We start from the raw sequence: 27,549 nt of genomic DNA on the forward strand, positions 1-27,549 counted from the left end.
TGCTGTTCATAGTATCTTACCTGTGTTCCTATTTTGTTACTCATTATTAAACCTATTCCTGCATTAGCACCATTTGATTTTGTACTTATAACCCTGTCTTCACCTCACCAGAAGTCTGTTTCCTCCTGCCACTGAATTTCACTAATTCCCATTATATCTAACTTAAACCTATCCATTTCCACTTTTAAATTTTCTAACCTACCTGCCTGATTAAGGGACCTGATATTCCATGCTCTGATCCTTAGAATGTCAGTGTTGTTTCTCCTGATAAAGACATTCTCCTGAGTAATCCATGCCCATAGATCTGAATGGGGAACTACTTTACCTCCAGAATATTTTACCCAAGAGGACACCATCATCATTTAACCATACAGTTGAGTTGTATGTCCTCAAGAAAAATTACGACTGTAGTTTCCCCTTGCTTTCAGCTGTTCACAGTACCAGCACAGCAAGACTGTTTTGGTAGATGTTACAAGGCCAGACCAGTCAATCATCCAGACTACTCCCCTTGCAACTACTGAAAAGGCTGTTGCCCCTCTTCAGGAAATATATGTTTGTCTGGCCTCTCGACAGACACCACTCCATTGTGGTTGCACCTACTGTACTGCTATCTGTCCATGGTTCATGGGGAGGAGCATACTGTTGTGAACAATAAATTATGAAAAGCTATAAATGAAGCCCATTCGTGAACCACATACCTTGCTGAAGTGGATGGCTTGCATGCCTCAGTAATACAGATAGCTGCATTATAGATGCGATCACAATGGAGGAGTATCTGTGCAGTGGCCAGACTAACCAATGGCTCCTGGAGAGGGGCAACAGCTTTCTCAATAGTTGCAGGGGCAATGGTCATGAAGACTGGTTGATCTGACTTTGTAACATTAGTCAGCTGTTACTGCAAATGGCTAAAAGCAAGGGGAAACTACAGTAGCTCTTTTTGTCCTGAGGACATGCAGCTCTACTGTATGGTTAAATTGATCCACTACTGTAAAATTTTCCAAGGATAAAATAGTCCCACAGCTAGACCTCCTTTTGGAGCATGTCATCGCCAGGAAAAACAAAACTGGCATTCCTTAGGTCAGATCTTGGAATAGTAGATCCTTTAAATTGGGAAAGATAGATTGAAATTGGAGTGGAAATTAGGGAAGTGTGGTGGCAGAAAGTACATGGCTTCTGGACAGATGAATACAGTGTTATAGACACAAAGTCAAATAGGGGTGGTGCTTGAGTAGGTCTAGTAATGAATAAGACATTAGTAACACGGGTAAGCTAGTATGAAGGGCATAGTGCTGTGCAACAAATAAGAACACGCACATGGAATTCTTGTAAATTTTGTGCAGCTATGGCTGAAAGGTAGTAGTTAAGGGACCAATAGTGACAGTGGAAGGCAGGCATGGCCCATGTTAATATTTAGCAAATGCTACTGTGAGGCAGGTTTATGACACCATTCACAGACAAGAAGGCATGGTCCAGCATGCACTGATACATCTGTGAATCACTGTAGCACAAGGCACTGGCATGCAGTGAATAACCCATACATTGCAGTTATAACAGCACCTAGTGACCTTTGTGTAGGGGCCAAAGCAGGCTGAGGAAATGATATTGTAATTATTAAAAAGTGCTCCACTTGTCCCTCCAGAGGAACTGCATCAGAGGCATAGGGAAAAGACATATAAATAAGCGAGCCAGTAGGTTCAAATCAGACAGTCATGTTCCCATTCTGTCTGCATCTAGAACTGGAGAGAATGACCATCATTTAAGTTGCAGACCAACCACGACAACCCCTGGTGATGGAGATCCATGACCAACTGGACCATTAAAACTGCTGTCAAAATCCACTACATGGACACACCACAGCTGCGGCAGGATAGGCCACACCTTAGAAATGCACCAGTGTGATGAGCAAGAGGACTACTGCCTCCGATCTCTGGGTGACATTGTCTAGCAGACTGCAAACTGCCATCTGCGGGGCCAGGTTCAGGGCAAGAACTCGTGACCTCTCGGGTGTAGGGCTGGCTGCGGTCACTGACCAAGTTGTCGTGGATAGATGGATGGAGCTGCTAAGGCTCATTACAGTCACAGAGGATGGCTGTTTCCCTTCAGCACTGTACATGGGGTCCACAAGTTGCACTTGAAGGAGCAGTTGGAAATGTCCCAGGCCAAAACATTCAGTGCCCACCTAGCCATAGTGTGAACAGGGGCACTATGTATGGAAGGCTGTGCAACCAGATGCTGAAGCAGCAGATTGTGGCACTGGTGTGTTGCTGATCCATGCATTAACACCGTGCAGCGCCATCACTGGGATCAGCAAAAGGCCGGCTGTGAACCATGAACGCCATAAACTTAATGACACACTTGCCAGTGTTTCTCTCCATGCTTTAGCATGAATCACACCTCTCTCCCAAACCATACCTCTCAGTTATTCTTAAATATTACAACCCCTGAATTCTGAGTGTTGTAACCATTTGGTGTAACGAAGTTGTTGTTTCACTTTCCAACACAATACTTTGTGTCAGAAAGTGTTTGTCCATTTCCAACACTACATTTTACTGAGAGAGTTGGTTTTAGTGACTGGTAAGTGAGACAGTGGCACTTGATGTAGGTACCAGCTCAGCACAATGTGGTGCACTGAGTGTAAGTTTTATTTATATTATTTTTGCTGTTTGCTCTCATTGTCAGAGTTCGTTGTGTGAGCTAGTGTCATGATGTTTAGAGTTACTTTTGTGAAGCCACAGGAACCCATAAACTTATCTTTGTTTAGAGGTAATGGTGGATGTGATAATTAAGGGCCAGTGAGGTGTTCACTTTACAATTTCTCTGGGCATGAGGTGCAGTGTAGCAGAGTTGTAGCAGCTCTTTGCTTTGTATGTAGGCATAATGGTCATATGTGTAGTAGTTGTACTGAGTGCAGATGAGCAATAATTCACCAGAGGAATTAATTTGAGATTACATTTTTCATGTGTGGTTAAATGGGTGTTTGTTTGGTCTTTCTTTTAAGAAAACAAAAAAAAAAAAAATCGGTGGAAGTAGAGTATGCAAAATGGTGGAAATACATGGTACTGGCTCAGACGCAGTTGCTGCTTTAAACCCAGCAAATGCAAGCATGAACAGAGCAATTTGAAGGTGCGAAATAGAAAAATTTTGAAAATAATCATGAATTAGAGGCTCGTAAAGAGAGTCATGATCAGTCACAATCAGTCACAGGAAAGTAAGCCTGGATTGAGAGCTCCTTCTGTTCCATATGACCCAATGACCCAGCCATAGTCCCACTGATTAATTCCTTTTTCAGGCAAAGCAATGGAGGACATGACAATTTTTGTTAAGGATGTCAGGAACACTGAAGAAGCACATGGATGGTCAGATGAAGTAACCCTGCAAGTTGCTAATAAGCATTTGGTGGGGGAAGTCAATGCTCATGTCTACCGTGAGACACTGAGTAAAGCACATGTATTTTAGGAGTGGGCCACTGGATTGTGCCAGTAGTACCAAAAGTAGAAGAGTGCATGATTTTTTCGGGAGGAATTAAGTACATTGTTGATGGAGTACAATGAATCTGTGGAAGCGTTCTCAGAGAGAATCTGAGAGCTAAATGCAAAAACATATGTACAGATGCAGAATTCAGAAGCTGATAGGATACTGCTACAGAAGGCAGAAAACAAAGTGGTGGATGTTTTTCTGTGGGGTACATCTACTGAAATGTCATGGTGGGTACAGATGGAGAATCCAGAGGACTTAGGAGGAGGAAGAGGACATTTTTGTTTAATGTCCCATTGACAATGAGGTCACTGAGACAAAGCACATGCTTGGACTAGGGAAGGATGGTGAGAGAAAACAGCTGTGCCCTTTCAAAGGAACCATCCTGACATTTGCCTGAAGCGATTTAGGGAAATCATGGAAAACCTAAATCTGGATCAGTAGACGAGGTTTGAACTGACATCCTCCTAAATGTGAGTGAGTGCTTAGGATGCAATACTCATAGAGGAGATGGTCATGGACACAAACCAGAGAGAGGTGCACTGCCCATTTGCTTCTGGAGTAAAGTGTTATAGATGTGATAGGGAGGGGCATGTAAGGAAGCAGTGCAAGTAACCAGAGAGAATCTGAGAGCTACATATGTACAGATGCAGAATGCAGAAGCTGATAGGATACTGCTACAGGAGGCAGAAAACAAAGTGGTGGATGTTTTTCTGTAGGGTACATCCACTGAAATGTCACGGTGGGTACAGATGGAGAATCCAGAGGACTTAGGAGGAGGAGGGCCACCAGGCATTTGAGTGTGTAGAGGTAGGAACAGTGAAAAGCACCAGCAAGGGAAGGAGCTGTTAAACACAAATGGGATTGCTTCAACCATCAGAAGGCAGTCACGACAGATCATAACATGGCATAAGCTGGTACACAGAAGGAATGCAGCTTAGTGGGCTTAGTGAGCAGCAGGAAACAGAGATTTTTGGTGTACAACGGAGTGAATAAGTCCATTATCACTCTGGACCTTGTGGAAAAGAGGAGACTGGGGCCACCGTGGAAGGTTGGCGATAATGGGGTTGAATCATTGGGTACATCAGTATTGTAGTTTTCAGTCTCGAAAACTAAGTTCAGTGAACACATGGAGGTGTTGGTATGCATAGGCAAAGGTTATTCAGTGACTCTTGGGCTGGACTTTCTCAACAAACATCATGCTAAGACCGATCTTTTGCAATACACAGTGGAACACAGTGGGACTTTGCTACAGCTGGAGGAGACAGCTGGAATTGAGACAATGGTGCAAAGTTCAACCATCATGGGGGTGAGACCAACTAAACTGTGTACATTCTCAGTAAAGATCAATCAGCAGAATAAAATACTAGCAGGTACAGGAAAGTTAGTGTTGTTTTCAGTGGTTACCAATTTGCCGAGGGAAACATTATATGTGGATGAATCGCTCTTAGGCAGTGAAGAGTTTGAAAGTTCACATTGTTTTATCCACAGGAGTTCAGCACACATGAGATACATTAATGGGGAACAGATGATTCCAGTTAATGTGGATAACTTATTGGAGCAAAGGTGACTCTGTCAAAGGTTGCAATAATAATCACTCTGAAAGTCTTGGAAGATGAGGACTTCAACAGATCAAGCCTAGAGGGAAGCCACAAGCAAACTGTCGACACACAAGTGTTATGAGAAAAGGTAGATAGTTAGAAGGGCAGTGATCAAATGGCTATGGAGAACTTGTTGTTGAAATTTAAGGATCTATTTTATGTGAATGGAGTGTTACCAGCAACCACAATAATGCAAAATCACTTACTGACAGAGGATAGCCCATAAATTTATATGAAACCATACTGTATAGCAAAGCAACTGCAAACATTGGTAGAAGACTTAATTAAACAGTAACAATGGGATGGGATCATAGAACTGAGTGATAGTCTCTGGAGCTAAAATATTGTCATCATTCCAAAGAAATCGGCAGATATGTCATGAAAATACAGATTCCGTTGTTACTACAGAAATCTAAACATATGAACCATTTTGGATGCTTATCTAGCCCCAAACATCACAGAAACTTTGGATAATCATGGTCAATGTCAGTTTTTTACAAGTATGGACCTCAGGAGCAGATATCACCAATTGGAGTTGGTGCCTGAAGATAGCTGAAAACAGCATTTACCATCCCAGCAGGACATTTTCATTACAAACAAATGTCATTTGAACTGAACTAACTACTTTTCAGTGGTTGGTAGATGAAGTAATGAGAAGATTAAAGCCAAAAACTTGTTTGGCCTATTTTCATGACATAACTGTCTGTTCAAAGGATTTACTGGAGCATGTGAGACATTTGGATGATGTCTTTAATAGACTATGATAGGCATATTTGATGTTAAGTGTTGACAAGTGTCATTTTGTGCAAACTCAAGTAAACTATCTGGCTCACATAATTAGTGAGTGTGGTGGACAGACCGATCCTTGTCCAAAAGACACAGTTCAGGATTATCCAATACTACAAACAACTAAGCATCTACAGTTATTCATTGGCCTCTGTAATTATTATAGATGGTTTGTGAAAGACCTTGCAAACACAGCCAAATCCTTGAACAAGTTGATGAAGAAGGGGACAATGTTACATGAGTTGTAGGAATGATAGGAGGCACTTGAAAAATTGAAAGAAATGTTACAGCATAAAGTCAAGCACTGGCACTCCATTCAAGAACGAGAGAGGAGAGAGGGCTGAGAAGAAGACAGCAGCCAATTGCACACTGACCAACCCCTCTCCAAGATGACAACATAACAGCAGCAGCCTCTGTGCGAAGAGGACATAAGTGCTGTGCCTGACTTGTTGCGGCCCAGTTCTACAGATGCTCTATGACTAGCAACCTGAATAGAAGAGCCAGCTGTATTACTTCACTTGTATTAGGAATTCTCTATACTGAAAGGATTTCTTATTTGAATGTCACCCTTTGCTTGTGACACTTCTGTGTTATTGTCAAAGTTAAGTATTGTTGTTGTTCATTTTGTAAAAAACTCATTAATACAATTTGTTTGAATGTTGTCTAGTGATCCGAGAAGGCAGGTTTCCTAGACCCCACATATTTGACATCAAGGCAGAATTCAACAAGAAACATTAGTTTCAGATCCAGTATTGGTTTCTCCAGATTTCAATAAAGAGTTTATCCTTTTGTATTTTACTTCAAATCAGGCAGTTGGTTGTTTTTTGGGACACACAGATTAACGTGGTCATGTCATGGGTAGTGCTGAAAAGGTGTGTACAAGGGAAGGTTGCGATCTGTGCAGGTGGCCAAGAATTGACAGATATGCAGACATGTGACATGAGTTTGTTTCTGGGGGCAGTAAATGGAACAAGTTGTTGGAAGAAGCTTCTGCCAGCCTGAACATATTTCCAGAGGACAGGTACACATTGGTTATATGCTGTATTCATTCAGGAAGCTGTATGGTTGAATTGCTATGAAGGAGGCTGATTGTTATGACATTGTCATGGAATATGCTGTATTGGCCAGAAGGATACTACCCACTCAAAATTTAATGTATTTAAATGACACACTCAACTCAGAGCTTTTGCAGTCCTTGGATATAGAAACAGATTCTTAGCAATGGGGAATTTTGATAGAACAAATGTGGCAGCATGTACACCATTTCTGGAAAGAAAAGGAGTACAAAGTATTAGCAGTGAGCTTATCAGCCACCAGTGTAACACGTTTCTAGCAGGCTTCTGCATACTGTATTAACAGGTAAGATGCAAGGGGGCACAGGCTGTGGATGTAACAACACACTGATTATCAGTAGAATGGTTGACCGGCATTGGTCAGGAAAGCAATTAGTTTTAAGATCTTAATTAATGTATAGAGTATGATAAGGGCTACATGGTAGTAGTAAAGTGTGAGGGGACGTACTGTACAGTGAATTTGGGCAATTGGTATGTAAATTACTAGAGTAAAGATTGTTGAGTAGGAGCATGAGTTAGGATAAAACTTCTTGGAAAGCAGGAGGTATGCTGCACCATGAAGAAATGCAGACATGGATTTGGGAATTCTTGTAAATTTCACACAGCTATAGTTAGGATGTAGTAGTTAAGGGACCAATCATCAAACCAGATGGCAGGAGCCACTGATGTGGATAATTAGGAAATGATTCTATGAGGCAGGTTTACAATACTGCTTGGTGGTGAGAAACATGGCTGGAGGGCACTGTGCACAAGACTGACATAGGGTAGCACAGGGCACTGACATGTGGTGATGAACTGATATGTTGCAGTTACAACAGTGCCTAGTGACCATTTTGTAGGGTCAAAGCGGGATGAGGAAAGCTGAAATTCTAATTATTAAAGAGCAATTTCCCCTCCAGAGGTACTGCATAAGAGGCATAGGGAAAAGATGTATAAATAAGCGAGCCCAGAGATTGTAATTTGGGAGTCATGTCGCCATTCTGTCTATATCTAGAACCATAGAGAATGATGATTGTTTAACTTCCAGCCAATCACAACAACATCTAGTGATGGATATCAGACGCCAACCGCCCCACTGAAACCAGCACTAACCTTCATGGACACCATAGCTGTGGCATGGCAGGCTGCACATCGCAGCTGTGCCAGCATGAGGGGCAAAGGGGCTGTTGGCCACAAATCTCTGGGTGACATCAGCTGACAGACTGCAAGCTGCCATCCAGAGGGGCAGGGTTTGGGCATGAACTTGTGGTCTTCCAAGTGCAGAGCCATCTGCAGTCAGTGGCCAAGCTGCACTGGGCAGATGGCCAAAGCTAAGGCTCACTACAACAACAGCAGATGGCTCTTTCCCTTCTGCATTGAACATGCGGTCCATGAGTTGCACTTGAGGAAGCAGTCAGCCAAACCACAGGCTACCGGTGCAACCAACATATGCAGCAGCCACTTAGCTGTGACCTGAGTAGGACCACTATACCTGTGGGGCAGGCTGACCGGACACCAATGCAGCATATAGCAGCATTGGCATTGGCACTGACCCATGGATGCGTGCCACATAGAACCATCACCAGGATCAGTGAAAGGTAAGCTGTGTACCTTTGATGCATTAAGTCAATGACACATTTTCCAATGTTTCTCTGCACACTTAGCTGTGAGCCATTCCTCTCTCCCAAACCATACCTCTCAGTCATTATGACATATTACAAACCCTGAGTTTGAGGGGATTCTAACAATAGTGAATGCATGATCATAGCCAAGAGAGACATGGAGCCAACTCTCAACATGGTAGTACAAGTTTATGTGTGGATATATGTGGACAAGCTTTACAGATGAAGAGATTGAAAGAATTCATGATGACATAAGAGAAATTATTCATGTAACTGAGTGAGATAAACATATAATTGTACTGGGGCACTGAAATTCACCAATAGGAAAAGGAAGAGACATGGAAATAATACGAGAACATGGGCTTGGAAGAGGATGAAAGCATAAACTGGTTGGTAGAATTTTGCACAGAGGATAATTGGTTTTAGAATCATGAAAGAAGGCTGTATATGCAGAAGAGACCTGGAAGCACTGGAAAGTTTCAGTTTGACTATATTGCCAGAAGCTGTGGTACATGCAAAGTGACATCATAGTTGGTGTTGCTGGCTGAGGCCCTGTGTGTTGTCAGTTCAGACTTGACCACCAGCAGCTGTTTGGTATTTATCACTTCATGAACATTCTTGGGACATCTTATGCTTTCAACAATTGCATATTCTGGAATATTCAATGTTTGTTAAATAGTAGGAATCTGTGTCTATGAGTTTAGTTCTGTTGTGCCCCTGCAGTGATGTTCATACAGTTAATAGAGTGCTTTCATTGTTATGTGCTGCATTTCACTGACAACCCTGTTTTTAGATTTGGTCTTGAGTGTGGTTATGATATGACAATGTTTGGTGGAGATACTGCATACTTCAACACATCTACATCACCATGTCTCCCTTCAGGCAAAATAAAAATCATTTCCTACACAAACAGGAACAAGAATACAAGCAGTATGTCATTCCAAAGGCCCTTATATTTGGGTGACCAATGGATTCTGAGCCAGCAGTAAGTCAACAGCACATGAGGCATCCTATATTCTTTCCCAGACATACTGGTTGGGACTGAATGAAATATCTTAAATGATCTGATGTAGCTGCCTAATACAATATGCATGATAACATATGTGTTTGGTAAAAGTGTATTTTTACCTGGATGGCACAGACCATCAATGGTTCAAGAACAATGAAAAGAAGATTAATAGCTAAGATAAATTTTAGGCTTATCTGAAGGAAGCATTTGTAACAATCAACAGCAAGCTCTCTTAGCAGATGAACAGCTGAAGAACAGGGACCAATGTCTTGACAAAATGACAATCATCCATACAGAATGTTTTGACCTTTTGCAACACTGTAAATCCAGATATGACAGAAGCTGTGAATCAAATTCTCCACCATGGTTTTGACTATCTCTCAGTGTGTTCTGAAATGAGGAATGTCATACCAACTATTCTTCCCATGGTGGTATTCCCCTTCCCACTGAACCTACATAATATCCTCATCCATCCGTCTTCAACCCCTGTTCCTAATCTCATGCCTCATGGCTCATATCCATAATAGACCCAGATAAAAGATCTGTTCCATACACCACCATCACCTACTCCAGTCTGGTCAAAAGAGTCACCTACCCCAGGAAACGCAGAGCTGCCTGTGAAATCATTCATGTGATCTACAAGCTAAGCTGCAACCAGTCTGCTACATTCCATGCAACACCACAACCAACAAGCTGTCTGTCTGCATGAATGACCACCAACAACCTGTGACAATGAAACAGGTGGACCACCCAGTTGCTGAGCATGCTGCTCAATGCAGTGTACTTCATTTCAATGACTGCTTTGCAGCCTGTGCCATCTGTATCCTTCTACTAATACCAGCTTTTCTGAATCGCTCAGGGGGAACTCTCCCTGCAATGTACTCGTATTTTACATCCTCATGACTCTCCTGGCCTCAATCTTCATTAGTCATTGTCCTTCACCCACTTACCTCCTTCCCTGATTCCCTTCCAGCACTATACATCCTTCTATTTCACCAATGCACCCATAGTCTTTTTAGTTCTCTCCTTTTCTGCTTCCTGTCCCCCTCCCCCCCACCCCCCCTCCCCATCCACCACCCTCTGTCTAATAGAACTTTACTGTCCCTCACTCCTAATCTGCTATCCCTCCCTCTCCCCCTCCCATCACATCCTCCTCCTTAGCCCCAAAACTGAGATTGCCTGTCCCATCATGCACCATTGCTTGCAGTCTGGCTTGGGCAGCCAAAGACAGTGCTATGTATGTATGAGTTACATTTGTGTATGTGTGTGTGTGTGTGTGTGTGTGTGTGTGTGTGTGTGTGTGTGTGTGTGTGTGTGTGTGTGTATGTATGTATGTATATATGTGTGTGTGTTGTCTAATTCAAAAGGAGACCCTTTGTCACTCAGAAAAGAGCAATTCGAATTCTAAGTGGAGTGAGTAGAAATCATTCATGCAGAAATCTTTTTAAAACAAGCAAAATATTAACAGTGGCCTCTCAATACATCCTGTCCTTTATGTCCTTTTTAGTTAAGAACCTACCCATGAACAACTCCAACAGTGACTATCATGACTGTGACACAAGATCAAAACACAACTTGCCTGTGGATGGAAAAAACTTAAGCCTAGCACAAAAAGGTGTACACTACTCAATAAAAAAAGGTGTTTAATGCACTTCCTACACACTTAAAAAACCATATTAGTGTAATACCACAATTTAAAAGTAAATTAAAAGAATATTTTCTGGAACACTCTTTTTAATCTCTTGGTGAGTTCTTTGACATAAACACTTCTATATTGTAAGTCGTATATGGCACACTGACTTGTAATATTTGCTGTTACCACTTTGTAACTGAATAGGATGACCTATGTCAAAATAAAAATGTACTTCACTTCTAGAAAAGTTATAACTTAATATGGAATAATTGTAATTATTACTGTACTGTTTTATACCTCTGTTTTACATCAGCAAGTGTCTAAGCTATTAATTGTTAACATATTTTGTTCCTTTACACATATTGCAGTTTGTATCTATTTGCATCTATCAGTAAGCTACTGTTTTCATGTATAATTACGACTCATTGCACATCCATACAGCTCTCTTGTATACTTGGCTATACAGAACTCAAATAAATAAATAAATAAAATAAAATAAATAAATGGACAAAAGATTATTTTTCTAGCAATCTTTTTCCTGTGCCTGTCTGCAACTCAACATCTCCAATGTATGGTGAGTAGCAATCTATCCTTTTTGTAATATTGTCATTATTCCATCATGGATTTTCCATTGTTTGATAGAAGCAGGCAAAGTCTCATATTTGATGAAATGAGTCACAGAGGTATTCTTGTAAAGGATGACAGCAACAGAAGAACTCATCAAGTGGTACCAGCACATTCAGGAGATGCAACATAAGGAATCACATGAAAGACGTATCATCAACTCCCGAATGTGGTCGCTAAGACAGTTGTGGAAGACCACCATGAATTTCCCTCTCTTGTATGCCAGGTTGTAAAAGAAGAGATACAGCATTTTATGGCAGCCAGAACTTTCAAACCAAGTATACAAGAGACAAGGGCTATGAACATTAACATCCTCCCTCCCATATAGCCTGCTTGAGGAACAATGTTGATGAGTGTTAGATGTTCACTGCAAATTTTTGGATGCTTTGAAATTATAAGTGGAGACACCCTAGCCTGCTCAAAAAGAGCAAAGTATTTCTCATCTATGGACAGGGATATGCTACTGGCAATTTGAAGTTGATGAGACTGGCCAGGAAAATGGCTGTTTTGCTATCTGGATGATACTGTAATTATTTCAAAGGCATGTAAATAACATCTAAGCCACCTGAAAATGGAGTTGAAGGATCTTCAGACAGCAAATCCAAATAGAGCCTCTTCACTACAAAAGAAATTAAAATCTTATGGGACTTAGGGAATGGCAATGGAGTCTGTCCCATTCCTGAGAAAATATGAGCAATCACAGATTTTCTGGCTTGTCAGCACATTCATGATGTGAGTTGTTTGCTCATAAAGTGCTCATACTACTGACAATTCATAAAGGACTTCTGTACCAAGGCACGTACGTCCCTTGCAAGAACTGCTGCACAGAGATGCAAAATTTTCCTGGAATGAGGTGCAAGAATGATCTTGCCTTGTCTTCAAGGAAGGAGCTAACATCTTCTCCAGCTCTTGTATTGTATGATAAGAATGCTGAGAAATAACTTCACACTGATCCCAGGAAGAACTACTCTACAACTGAGAAAGAGTGTGCACCAGTTAACTGGGTCATCAACAAGTTCTGGCTGTATTAATTTGGCAAACAATTCCCCATTGTGATGGATCACTATTCTCTATGCTGGCTGACTAGCTTGAAGGATTCATCAGGCTAACTGGTGGGAGGGGCACTGAGGCTTCAAGAGTATGACATCACAATGGCATGCAAAAATGGACACAAACACAAGGGCACTGACTGCCTTTACAGGCATCCTTTAGCAGAACATAGCAGTATGTATGAAATTTTAGTCATCACAACATAAAATGACACTGCTGCTGAACAGAGGAAAAATACAGCACTGTTGAAAACCATAGAAGCTTTGAGAAAGGAGGACATGACAATAGGAGAACTCCAGTTAGTAAATAGAATGTAGTATAAGAGAAACTATGGTCTAACAAGATGGAAATAGTTGCTTGTCATCCCAGCTCATCTATGGCCACCTATTCTGAAGTATTTCCATGATGCTTCAACATCCGATTATGAGGTTTCATGAAGACTCTAGACACAATCAGATGCACTTTCCACTGGCCACATCTCTACCAATCTGTTAACATTAAGAGGATGGTACCCGTCAAACTGACGGGTGAGAGTTATTTGACATTTAAACAGCATGTGTTTTAATTTATGGGTCTTATTTTTCATGATTTTTAATGTACATTGGTAGTTTATAATTTCTATAAAAGACAATTATCTATAACAAACAATGAATGATGAATGACCTAGAGCATTTTGACCTTAAATGACTACAACTGATCATTCTGACCAGTGTGATATTTTCTGTGCTTCAAGTCTGTAAAGGACCAATAGTGGATTTTTTCATCCACTTAGCTTATTTTGTTTCATAATGTGATCTCATTCCCACTCTCTCTTTAAATTTTACTCTATTTAGTGGAAGAGGTGACATACTTTAGTTGCTGTTCTCTGACAATATCCTGTCGTGCTCTGCAGATTTTTAGTTCTCCTCCTCATTATTATGGCACAGCAGTGTTTATGTTCAGATGAAGAATAACTGAATTATGTGAACAGTTTGCAGGAGAAGATTCTGAAGGAGAAGATATTTTTGACTGTCAGAAACTGGAAGTGTAGAAACTGCAGCCGGTGGAACAGTGTGGACTCAAGTTGCACCAGGGCTTGCACTGGAAGATTGAGGCATCACAGTGTGTTGGTAGAAACTCCTGGGCCAACATGTAACACCAAGAAACCTATAGTTGCAGGCAGTTACTTAGTTTAGGGCAAGTGTTGATAGACAAAGACATTCTACAGAACATAAAAAACTTTACAGAAATCAGAGCCAAGGAACTTCTCGAGGATGACACATAGGTATTTGATTTGCTGCCATAGCTGTAGTGTATGAATGTGGAGTGTATGGAGGAAAGGATTTCCCCCTAAAACTTCTGTTGTTTCATGTGGCATTTTTTCTCACACTATGGGAAGGAATAAGTTCACGGAACTCTTGAGATTTCTGAGATCTGATGACAAGTGCACTCTTGGTGAAAGACTCAAGACTGATGGCTTCACAGCAGCTACCTCAGTCTGGAATTCATTTGTAGCTAACTGTATTCAGAACTATAAAGCAGGTGCATTTATAGCCATACATGAGCAACTCTGTCCATGCAAAGCTTTGTGCTGCAATATACACTCCTGGAAATTGAAATAAGAACACCGTGAATTCATTGTCCCAGGAAGGGGAAACTTTATTGACACATTCCTGGGGTCAGATACATCACATGATCAAACTGACAGAACCACAGGCACATAGACACAGGCAACAGAGCATGCACAATGTCGGCACTAGTACAGTGTATATCCACCTTTCGCAGCAATGCAGGCTGCTATTCTCCCATGGAGACAATCGTAGAGATGCTGGATGTAGTCCTGTGGAACGGCTTGCCATGCCATTTCCACCTGGCGCCTCAGTTGGACCAGCGTTCGTGCTGGACGTGCAGACCGCGTGAGACGACGCTTCATCCAGTCCCAAACATGCTCAATGGGGGACACATCCGGAGATCTTGCTGGCCAGGGTAGTTGACTTACACCTTCTAGAGCACGTTGGGTGGCACGGGATACATGCGGACGTGCATTGTCCTGTTGGAACAACAAGTTCCCTTGCCGGTCTAGGAATGGTAGAACGATGGGTTCGATGACGGTTTGGATGTACCGTGCACTATTCAGTGTCCCCTCAACGATCACCAGTGGTGTACGGCCAGTGTAGGAGATCGCTCCCCACACCATGATGCCCGGGTGTTGGCCCTGTGTGCCTCGGTCGTATGCAGTCCTGATTGTGGCGCTCACCTGCACGGCGCCAAACACGCATACGACCATCATTGGCACCAAGGCAGAAGCGACTCTCATCGCTGAAGACGACACATCTCCATTCGTCCCTCCATTCATGCCTGTCGCGACACCACTGGAGGCGGGCTGCACGATGTTGGGGCGTGAGCGGAAGACGGCCTAACGGTGTGCAGGACCGTCGCCCAGCTTCATGGAGACGGTTGCGAATGGTCTTCGCCGATACCCCAGGAGCAACAGTGTCCCTAATTTGCTGGGAAGTGGCGGTGTGGTCCCCTACGGCACTGCGTAGGATCCTACGGTCTTGGTGTGCATCCGTGCGTCGCTGCGGTCCGGTCCCAGGTCGACGGGCACGTGCACCTTCCGCCGACCACTGGCGACAACATCGATGTACTGTGGAGACCTCACGCCCCACGTGTTGAGCAATTCGGCGGTACGTCCACCCGGCCTCCCGCATGCCCACTATACGCCCTCGCTCAAAGTCCGTCAACTGCACATACGGTTCACGTCCACGCTGTCGCTGCATGCTACCAGTATTAAAGACTGCGATGGAGCTCCGTATGCCACGGCAAACTGGCTGACACTGACGGCGGCGGTGCACAAATGCTGCGCAGCTAGCGCCATTCGACGGCCAACACCGCGGTTCCTGGCGTGTCCGCTGTGCCGTGCGTGTGATCATTGCTTGTACAGCCCTATCGCAGTGTCCGGAGCAAGTATGGTGGGTCTGACACACCGGTGTCAATGTGTTCTTTTTTCCATTTCCAGGAGTGTATAACACACGAGTAATAAACCATACAAGTTTGGTTTGAACTTCTAGCTTTTAGCAGATGTTGGTAGTAAATATACGCTGAGTGGATTTTCTTACTGGGGTAAACAAAGTGAAAGACCAACTAACATATATGTTGTTACACATCTCATGTAACATTCCACTTTGAAAGGAAGAAATATAACCTGTGATAATTTTTTTTTTCACAGCCAAACAACATCTTTCAGGGTAGCTGATAGCCTACACAGGTGTTATTCAACGTCCTACAATTTGCTGGAATCAACACCTACATCCTTTACAGAGAGAAAACAGGAGAAAAAATTGTCTGGTGGATGTTTCTTTTCAAATTACCAGAACTGACCTCTGTGTATGTAGAAGCAAGGAAAGGATGTGTTCATACAATCATTTCAACCACTGAAATACATGAGGTAATTGTGCAAAAGACCTACCAGATAGGAGGATGCAAAAGTTCAAACAAAACAAAAATCTGTGTGCCCAGTGCTAGAAATTCATATGTGATTCATGTGCTGGAAGTGTTTGGTACATGTGTGCAAAGTGTTTTGACAAAGTCGTTGGCTCTGAGTGAAAAGCTGTCATAGAGAGAAAAAATTTTATTTTCTCATTATTGCTACAGCAATATGTGTCCATTTTTCTTTATTTTTTGTACTAAATATATGTTTATGACCTGTTTGGGGCTCTGAATGAGTACAAGCCACACAGAAAAAAAGTTATAGTATAAATGTTTAGTTTAAATTGATTTTGTATTTATAGTATATTCTTTACTTCAATCTTTTTTACTTAGTTAAATATAATTTCTATATAAATTTTTAAGTGTAACACATTGGTCCAATAAGCATAACACACTAATGACCTATAAAGACACTATAATCAGGTAACTTAAGAAGTAAAACTGAAAAAAAGAAGAAAAACTTCATTGGTCAAACTGACCAGTAGCAGTCCTTCTATGTAGTTCATTAATGCTGGTGCTCTTAATGTTACATGTTACATGGTGAGCCATGGTCAGGAATGCCCCTGAAGGAAATACATACCATAATTACCTCTGGGGCATCTGGTACCAATTCTGCGCCGGCTGGAATGGCCGAGCGGTTCTAAGTGCTGCAGTCTGGACCCGGGTGACCGCTACGGTCGCAGGTTTGAATCCTGCCTTGGGCATGGATGTGTGTGATGTCCTTAGGTTAGTTAGGTTTAACTAGTTCTAAGTTCTAGGAGACTGATGACCTCATAAGTTAAGTCCCTTAGTGCTCAGAGCCATTTTGAACCAATTCTGTCTGCAGCAACATCATTCCACCAAATTCGAATCAATCTCTTGGGGTGGTTCCCAAAGTCAACAAACAGGAATCTGTGGATAATAATCTGCACTGACTACCTACCTGCCATGCTGTCACCAAAGCTGTGCCAACTACCAAGGCTCTGGAAATTGCAAAGTTCCTTATAAAAAATATCATTATGAAGCACAGAGCATCCTGTATGATGATCTCTGATCATGGAAAAGTTTCCCAGTTGAGAAGTGTGGAGATAATTACATGTCATGACATCACACACAGGATAACTGCCTACCACCCACTGATAAATCGTACAGAACAAATTAATAACACGCTGGCAGATAAGGTCCCAAAGTACACTGATGTCAAAGAGAGAGATCAGGATACATTACTGCCTGTTGTGACATTTGCATAGAAGACAGTGAAGCAAGACAATACAGGATTCACACCATTTTTCCTGCTCCATGTTCTTGAGGCTAAAATGTCAATGGATACAATATTCCCATTCCAATAGGACAACACCCATGATGGCTGAAGAAGCAAGATCCCTGCTTTGACCAGGGGACTGTCTACTGGACTAGTCTAGAAGATGCCAGCATCCAGTCTTACTTCACAATGATTGATTGGGTTCAAAAATTTCAATGGTGAAGGTGCCGCTGAGCTATGAACCTGTCAGCCATAGTCTGATTGAGGTGACACCAAGGACCAGCAAATGTTGAGGAGAGTAGTGCGAGCAACAGTTAACAAATATTGGGTAGCCAAGTCAATTTTTTAACAAAGATGAGTCCCAAACATTAGAAAAATATGCAAGCACTGGGTACCATGCTCAAGTAGTGTTGTTAGACATGATAGATGGTGGTATGATGACATAAATGCACTACTATCACTTTTGCAGGAGAGAACTGGAAGCCAGAGGAAATAGTACTGTTGGAGGCCCTATAGATGACACCTTTGAGCTGCCATTTAGTCAAGGTTACAGAATGGGAACTATTGCAAATGCAAAAGCCATTAACATACAGTACAGGGATGAGCAGTGGTCTGACAGAGGTCACTAGCTCTTTGATGATAGTGAAGAAGATTGTAAAACTTAGCACATAAACCTGCTGAATGTCATTCTCCTTGATCTTTGGGGACCTGTGTGATGTACCAGCTTTAACCAGAAAGAATATGTGAGATAAAAACTGGCAATGGCAAACATAAATCATGATAGGGCTGTGAAAGCACCTGTCATGGAAAATAAGTGAAATGTGTTGGCATCAAGTAGTTCTGTATGCCTCTCATAAGTCAAAAATGACTGCAATGAAGTGTTGGTATTTAGGAAAAGCCTTTGAGACTGGTAATTCCAACCTAACCAGGTGGTTGACTGTGGATTTTCCCTTCCAGATTTCACACTGATTGGGGGACAAAATGCCCATCAGGCTACCATCCTTTCAAGCAGTTTCCAGAGCATGTTGGTGAGGCTAATTGCTTGCTAGCTATTGATGGACATGGATTTTTGTCTGGTTCAAGGATTAGAACAATGACACTATCTCATCACTGTGAAGGAAAAATACCTTTGAGACAAATATGGTTGAAGACCCTGAGTAGATAGAATCTAAATATCACATGTTGGATCATATGTTTCTGTACCTACTCATGGCCTGTGGCCATATCAAGTTTCCAATCAGTGAAATGTTAATTATATAATTTGGTGTGATTTTCTTTTTTTTTCGGGGGGGGGGGGGGGGGGGGGGGCAGGGATATGAAGATCACTTTGTCTTACCTGCATTTGAAGGGTAGCATAGTAGGAAGAGGATGCTTATAGTGTCACAAAGGGGGTCAAAAAGTGTTCAGCATGAATTGATGTGGTGACAAATACCACCATGCAGGTAGAGCCTCAGAATAGTTGTTGATTTTTGATGACTCAGAAGAGCTTGGCCCACACGTGAGATGAAGAGTGAGACATTCTCAATGAAGAAATGTAACACTCCCATTGGTCTTTCTTACTACATTTCATTAGACAGTGAGCCTTAACACAAAGCCACTTAAAGATGAGGAGGGTGGTCTGCTTGAAACACTGCAGGGCTTGTCAATGATCCTGAACCTGATCAGCCCATTGCAGATCCTGAATCTGTAACAGCTGTTGCAATGCCTTTGGTCTACTATGCCACTGGCTGGCAGAGTAGTCTAACAGACATGGGGACAGTAGTTTCAGTAGCATGGGTGATCACACAAGAGAGGTCTCTCACAGCCTTGTTGATGCAGTCTGATTTGGGGGAGGGGGACAAGGGGAGACAATACAGTTGCTTTTTCCTTGCTCCATTTATGAATGGATCAGGAAAGGGAATGACTGGTAGACTAGTAGTGGTACAACATACCCTCCACCATGTGCCATATGGTGGATTGCAGAGTATGTATGTAGATGTATAAGGTTGACAGCAGATATACAGCTGTCAATTGGTTATTTGAAGAGCCCAATGTGCTAACTGGCCAGGCGTAGAGTGACAAAAAAGTGACAGGATTGTTGGAATGTGGTCCCTGTCATGAAGATCATTGTGCAGTGATCATTGCAGCAAAGTCCAAATATTGAGTGGAGATATTATCAAGCAAACATCCAGAAAGGTTCCATGGGGGCACTGGTAATGGATATGAGTCTGGTCATTCAGGAGATGCAGATCAACATTGGGAAGAACATGTTCAGTCAGCAGGCACCTACCTACTGAAGTGGTACTTCACAACAGGGGACAGTACACACTTAAATCCCCTACTAGGAGAAAGGGGGATGGAGGCAATTAAGTACTCTGCTTAGTGGCAAATAAATGTTCAAAGTAGTGATTATTGGGGTTGTCTGCACTCACATTACCATCACTTCCAATGAGACAGAGATAGGAATCCACTCACCGACAACATCCACGTGAACCAATATACAGACCTCTCCAGAAGCTCTCTTAGGACCAGTTTGGTTCTGAAAGAATGCATGGAGTTGTCAATTGGTCATCAACAAAGTGTTTTTCTTGGAGATTGATACAGATCACAGATCAAGAGGAAAATACATATCATAGTTATAGCAGGTCACATTAATATCCGCTGCAGTTTCAGTGAATGATCACACTGAGGCTATCCTGGTATGGGATGAAGGAGCCTGGAGGATAGGTCATGCCCAAGGATCAGTGTCTGCAGTGTCTGTCACTGGTGGGGTATAACGACATCAATGACCATTGATTTAGAGTCAAGACATTGTGGGGGTTCACTGCCTCCAGTGTCACCAGAGTAGCCTTCTCACAAGATCTCTTTTTCTTTGGTGGTCAAGATTATTGTGACTGGATTAACTGATAGGGCATAGGAACAGAAGAGGAACAGACCGCCCTCTGTGCCACTGTCAGGCTGGTGTTGAATTTCTGATCTACAGATTTCTAGGGAGAGTGTTCCCAAGCAGACTCCCAGTCACTGGTAACTGCCAGCAGAAAGTGCTGCTTTTCTGGTCTAGTGCATGGATTGTTTTCCAAAGATGGTGCCACAGGAACCATGGGCCCATGGTTGAGTGTATTTGTGTGGCTACCATACGTCAACATCATGAGAATAAATGCATCAGGTACTGTGGACAACCTGGCAAAAATAGAGACTGGGTGCAAATGATCATACTTTTACTGAGCTGCGAAACATGAGGTGACCTGTGGCCTTCAATTCCTGGGTTTTGTGTTCCTTGAGTAGGTTAGCACTCTGTGACATTCAGAGAGGTCAACTGTTTTCACAATTGATACAAAATGGCAGTAATGCACATGGAGAATTTACATGAAGTGGCTGGCCACCATCTCCACAAACTGGATCATATTACATTGGAAAGACTTATGCCTGAAACAATGGCATTTACAACACAGTACTGGTGGTTGGAAATATGGCTTTGCATTGTAGCAGTAACATTTGATTTTAACTTCTGTGGAAGCAAATCCCTTCAGAAATGACTATGAGTGTGTCTGATGGGTCTTGTCATACAAAATAGATCCCCTTACCTCTCCATGTGCTCGCATAGTTCTTTGTCCACCTGAGGAATTAGGACCCAGTGCAAAATTAATCCATGTACCACATTGAGATTCTTATGGAGTGTGAAGGTAATAGGCACACTACTGAATTGTTTACAAGAAATTAATGCCCCAAACACTCGAATATAAAATGAAATAGTACATCTTTAAACACTGATCCTACAATATATCAGAATTCTTGGGCCCAGGAATATAAATTCTGCTTTTCTCTAATATTTGCATCAGATAAATCATGACATTGCCAGTATATGAAAAGCGAATTGTGGTCTATGTGAAGTTAAAATGCTTTGTTTGAAGTGTTAGATAATAATAACAGCTGAGTAGTACAGAAATATGAGCAGGAGCTTTTTTCAAAGTATATCCTAACATATGTATATAAAGTAATCTAGAAATAATTACTGTAATTATGAGTTTGATTAGATTAGTACTAGTCATAGTTTGTTGTCAGTACACTTTACAGAAGGAGCCAGCGGTGGTTGCTCCAGCTTGTTAATGTATAACTTTTCCCATTCCCCATCCTTATAGGCTCTCTTTCATGATGAGATTTATGGATGGCTAACAAAGTTATTGCTCTAAATGATAAAGCACTGAAAGAGTTCTACTTACTGTCAGAATAATCATGAGTAACATTATTGGGGTCTAGTTCTTCACTATTCATGAATTTATTCATTCTCTTTATAGACACATTTGCCTGGAATCAGAGACACAGACATTTAACAGAGACAAACATTGTTATTATCATCAACTACAAACTAAAAACTACTTATGATTAATTTTATAACTGAGTCCCAAGCATTGATCAGAATGATCTGAAATGAGCAGTTAATGCTTCCAGTCTCTGTACATTTTCATAGAAGCAAAGCATTTTTACATACACAAAAAAAACATGTTTTCTGTACATCATCTGTGACTGTGTTAGTACTTTTGTGTTAAGGCAACTACTTGTGGCAGTTTGATACATCAATCGGGTGTGATCTCTGTTTATGATGATCTTTAAACTGATCTGCCGGCCGGAGTGGCAGAGCGGTTCTAGGCGCTACAGTCTGGAATCGCGCGACCGCTACGGTTGCAGGTTCAAATCCTGCCTCGGGCATGGATGTGTGTGCTGTCCTTAGGTTAGTTAGGTTTAAGTAGTTGTAAGTTCTAGGGGACTGATAACCTCAGAAGTTAAGTCCCATAGTGCTCAGAGCCATTTGACTTGATGTCTAGCATTGTTCTGTGTTGTTACATTGATCACAAAGTGAATAAAGTATATCATTACTATAAAGTGGTGTTAAATGTTATTATTTTGTTGTAACATCATTACTCACCACATTCATGACCCTGTGTTACATGTTTTCTGTGACTCCAGCAATTTTGACAATATCTGCAATCAATATACCACAGGACAATGTGGCCCAAAATAGCAACAACTATTTCAAAGCAAAAACCAACAGTTCTATGCCTACACATACATCTTCTGCTTATGTTTGCCACCATTGTGCTTTGAGTCACGAAAATAGAAAATTGTGACCAATTTTCATTGGCATCATCACAACTTGCTCAACAAAGTGCACAGACAATGGAGATTCCTGCACATTCTCTTATGCTCTGTGAACATTTTCCAGGACAATTTACTCATTATGCTGCTCTGTCAACAGATTTCTGTGCACATAATAATGCTGCTGTCACAAAATCCATTTGTTACCCTTTCTAATTCTAACCTACAAATGATGCTGTCGGCTCTGCACCATGGCACCATATTGCTGGTAGATTCACACAACCTTGTCAAATTCAATGATAAACCTCAAGTGTTCAGTTTAGTGCAGCAGTAGTGGTGCTTGAACAGTGTCCTTTTATTAATGAACAATGTGAATTTTGCCACTGTCCCATCTGGTGCTCCTAGATTGAGCATTTCCAGTGCACTAGAACTAGTAAACAAACTCCACAGTGTATTTGCCACGTGTACCAAATTGCTTGATGGCCATGGCCGTTTCTACAGTGCCAGTTACCCCTGCAACCATGTCTGCTGCATCAGGCTGTATGTATGAGCATCGAGAACAGTGTAAAGTTGATTATCCAGATATTCCGCAGGCTGCCGCAACATCGCCTGTGCTCACCGCTCTCCTCCTGCCTGTTCTTTCAGGCGGTCTACCACAACTGCCTGCGCTTAACAAGGATATCCTGAAGATATGCTTTGCTCTTGTGGACAGCATCCTAAACATCTACAGAGTCTTATCCAATAATTCACAGTCTGTATCTTTGATTGCAGCTCTGCATGAGCACATGGATACAATGTCTGATCTCATCCTGGTGGCACCAACAAGGGACCGCTGTGAACACGCAAAATCTGTTATTCTCGAGCACTTGTCAAGAACTCTACAAGAAGCAACTAGTCACACAGTACATGACATATTGCTCAGTTAGCTTACACCATCGCAGCTGTGGTGAAAGATCAGGGCATTGATCGATCCCTCCTTTCTGTCTGACACCAATTTGTGGTCTCTATGGATAGTGACAATACCAGAAGCTCTCCGTTTGCAACTTTTATCACACTCCACTGACCAATTAGAGATCTACCTATGGCTAGGAGACAATGCCTAAAAAATCATCAGACATTGACAACTCACTGCAACGCAGAGTTCTTGGCCAACAGTTGGCCATACTGCAAACATCCCGCCATGTACTTTCATGTGAGGCTGCACGAGGTCACTCCATTCGAAAACCTTTCTCGATGTGCTACCTGGTGGACATGGCAGTAAACCGGCCGCCCCCTCCATGCCTCCTCACCCATGTCCCCTCCCCTGTCTCACCCATTTTCAGAACTACAACTACAGATGTTGCACAGAGTCCACAACTGTACCCCATATAACCACTGTGTTGGTACCATGCCCATCACGGAGATACAGCTCATAAGTGTTACCCACTGTGTGCCCTGCACCCAAACTTCCATCATAGGATGAGCTAGGTGTATGTGCTGGTATTCTATAGATTTCTTACAGAAACACCAATATTCACACAATATTCAACTACCTCCGGGCAGACTGTACGTACATGACCTCATCAGTGGCACATTCTGCCTGGTTGACACCAGTGCAATTACCAGCATCATACCTCCAGCATTGTCAACTTTGCCACTGACGCCTTACACCATAAAATTTCAAGCAGCAAGCAATTTGTTGGTCACCGTCTATGGCTCTACACACCTTCACCTCAAACTTAAACTGAAATTTTGTTTCGAATGGACATTCGACATGGCCAACACTGATGAGCCACTGTTGGGCATTGTTTTCTACGACAATATGGCCTCTCTCCAGATTTGTCATCAGGAATGTTGCTCCACCACTCTACTGACACAAGCATCAAGGGCTCCTTAATCATAACACTCACACTTCTGTGGACCCTGCATGTGCACAAATTACCATCGCAGCATTTTCAGTGGCTACCACCACTACAACGTTGGCTACTGCTCCGGTCTTGTCTCTATGGACAACATTCAACATCAACTGTCTTCTTGCTGCCACAGTGAGCAATCCGACTCCTCCATGTCAGCAGACTGTGCTTGCTCTATAGCTGTCAGACCAACGAGCTATGCAGCCACTACGTCAATGGCATCCCGCATGCTCACGCCGAGCCCGTACACCCTCGCATCATCTCGCCCACCACCAATGCAAACCATGCCTCTCTCAATGTACTGAAATGGCATACAACACCAGACCTGGACTCCACACCTGCAGCTACCGACACAGTACCTGATGGCAGAGAATCTCCACCAACTTTGCCACCTATTCTACAGGTCAGTTCTCAGTTCTACAATGCTGCATGTGATGTTGTTCCCTGCTTTGGAGTGCCTTCTGCTCATGTAGCCCCAGTGAGGTTCTCCATTAAAGTTCCTATGAACGGTACATGTCATAGGCTACACACTATGGAAAGAGTGCAAAAGCAAGAAACTTTGTGCCACTAAAGATGCATTCAGAAACTTTTACATCTAGGAATTGCACATCCTTCTGACAGTAATTGGTCATCACCTATTCATCCCATCCCCAAAAAGGACTCAATCATCAGACTTTGTGGGGACTACCATAAACTTAATGCTTGCACCATTTTAGACAACTATCCCATCCCCCACATTCTAGATTTTGTGTTGCAATTACATGGTGCTTGGCACTTTAGCATCATTGATTGTCATAATACATAGCATCAGATTCCAAAGCACAAAGATAAGATTCCTAAGACAGCTGTTATAGCCCCCTTTGGCTTGTTTGAATATTGCTATATGCCTTATGGATTTAAAAATGCAGCTCAGATGTGGCAACGTTTTTTAGATTCATTATTTTGCCAGTTCCTATTTTGTTATGGTTACCTTGATGACATTTTAATTTTCTCTGCCTCTGCTAATGAACATGAGCAACATCTTTCTCAAGCACTCTGCATGCTCTCAGATAACAGCATGGAGATAAACAAAGACAAATTATAGCTGCACCAGCCAGAAGTTACATTCCTGGGCCACACAGTGAACTCTGAAGGCATATGCCCCATGTCTGAATGTGTCACTCACACTGTGAACATACCACCAGCTGTCACTTTTTGGGACCTATGTCGCTTCTTGAGAATGATCAGTTTTTTCAGGCAGCACATACCTCATGCAACCTCCCTGCAGTCTCCTCTAACTGATGCCTTGCAAGGCAAATATACCCCAAGCGATTGCAAGGTTACATGGAAACAGGACATGAATCATACCATCAGTGACCTAACAAGGCCCAAGTCAGTGCAGTCATGCTAGCCCATCCCAGTACCTATGCGCCTATCTCAATCACTAGCGACACCACAATTGGTGCCGTGCTGCAGCAACACTTTCATAAAGACTCTCAACCACTACATTCTTTTCAAAAAACTACCCTCCTCTCAACATAAATGATCGGCATTTGACAGTGAGCTACTGGGCATTTATGAAGCCATACACTATTTCTGAGAAGATATTGAGGCATGTGACATCGCCGTTTACTTGGATCACCGTCCCCTGGTTGATGCACTGTGTAACCCTGCTAGTGATATCTCTCCACACTGCTTCAGGCATATAGATTTGATCAGCCAATATCAATATAGAACAGATGTAAGTTTTATCAGAGGTGCGGATAACATCATAGCAGACTACATGTCATGCATTAAGACTATTACGAGCCTCTTTGATCCCATGGAGCTTGTGCAACTATAAACTACTGATCCAGAGGTACAGTCGCTATAGCTACTAACAACTCCACCTCTTTCCATATTCAACTAACCCTTTCCTTGGTGTCACACAACTGATTCTTTGTGATACTTTGACTAACATACCACAACCACTTGTACCCCTTCCCCTTCGACAAGCCATTTTCTCTTCACTGTATGGTCTAGCTCATTTGAGCATCAGAACAACAGTAGGCATAGTAGCCTAGTAACTGAATGTTTCTTTTGGCCACACATCAAGAAAGTGGTGATCTTTGAACTGGCTTGATGTCTAGCTTTGTTCTGTGTTGTTATGTTTTGTGACCATGAAATGAATAAAGTATATCATTAGAATAAAGTAGTGTTTAATGTTACTATTTCACTATAATATCATTACTCATCACAAACTTTGTGAGTGGGCATGAGTCAGCATTATTTACCAATGTGCCAAAGTTGGTCGACATACACATCCCCCTCTGGGACACTCTGAAATGCTGTGGGATTCTTCAAACACGTTCACAATGACCTTATCAGCCCCCTACCCCCTTCTAATGGCTACCGTTACATTTTGTCAGTCACTGACTGTGTGACACAGTGAGCAGAGGCAGCTCCATTGAATGATATCTTGGCAGATACTGTGGGTTGAGCATAAATTACCTGCTGGCTCTTCTGTTTCGGATGCCCTGCATCCATCACCACAGATCAAGGCAGGATATTTGTATGTCTACTCTTCAAATGATTGTTTCCATACAACTGCCTACCACCCCCAAAGTAATGCATTAGTTGAGTGCTGGCACCACACACTAAAGGCAGAATTAATGTGGTACTCTGCCTCTTGGTCAGATGAACTTCCATGGGTACTGCTAGGCATTCACACAGCATACAAAGACAATTTAAATGCCTCTCTGGTAGAGATCCCTTATGGTGAATCCCTGGTACTGCCAGCAGACTTTGTATAGGACACTACTTCTCTTCATGAAGAGAGGCTACCCTCCTTAGTTGAGCAAGTTCACTCTCATATCTCACTTATGTGCAAACCACAGCCATGAGCACATACTCGGCCACTACTCTTTTTACACAAGAAACTTGCAGACTGTGATTTTATTATGTTGCAAGATGACACCGTTCATCCAGATCTTACTCCACCTATTCAAGACCTCACCAGGTTCTCGATCATGCTGCAAGCATTATGACCATCCTGCTAAATGGCAAA

The 27,549-nt window shown here is 42.4% G+C and overlaps 1 protein-coding gene across 1 annotated transcript in view; it reads right to left on the bottom strand.

Moving 5' to 3' along the window:
- Nucleotides 1–27,549, bottom strand: part of LOC126092472 (multidrug resistance-associated protein 1-like) — a 409,434-nt gene that overhangs the window by 188,478 nt on the left and 193,407 nt on the right. The window contains exon 14 of the mRNA XM_049908086.1: nucleotides 21,759–21,843. Within this exon, the coding sequence (XP_049764043.1) occupies nucleotides 21,759–21,843 (85 nt within the window). The remainder of the gene's footprint in view (nucleotides 1–21,758; nucleotides 21,844–27,549) is intronic.

The sequence above is a fragment of the Schistocerca cancellata genome, chromosome 7, assembly GCF_023864275.1.
Source record: "Schistocerca cancellata isolate TAMUIC-IGC-003103 chromosome 7, iqSchCanc2.1, whole genome shotgun sequence".
Classification (NCBI taxonomy): Eukaryota; Metazoa; Arthropoda; class Insecta; order Orthoptera; family Acrididae; genus Schistocerca; species Schistocerca cancellata.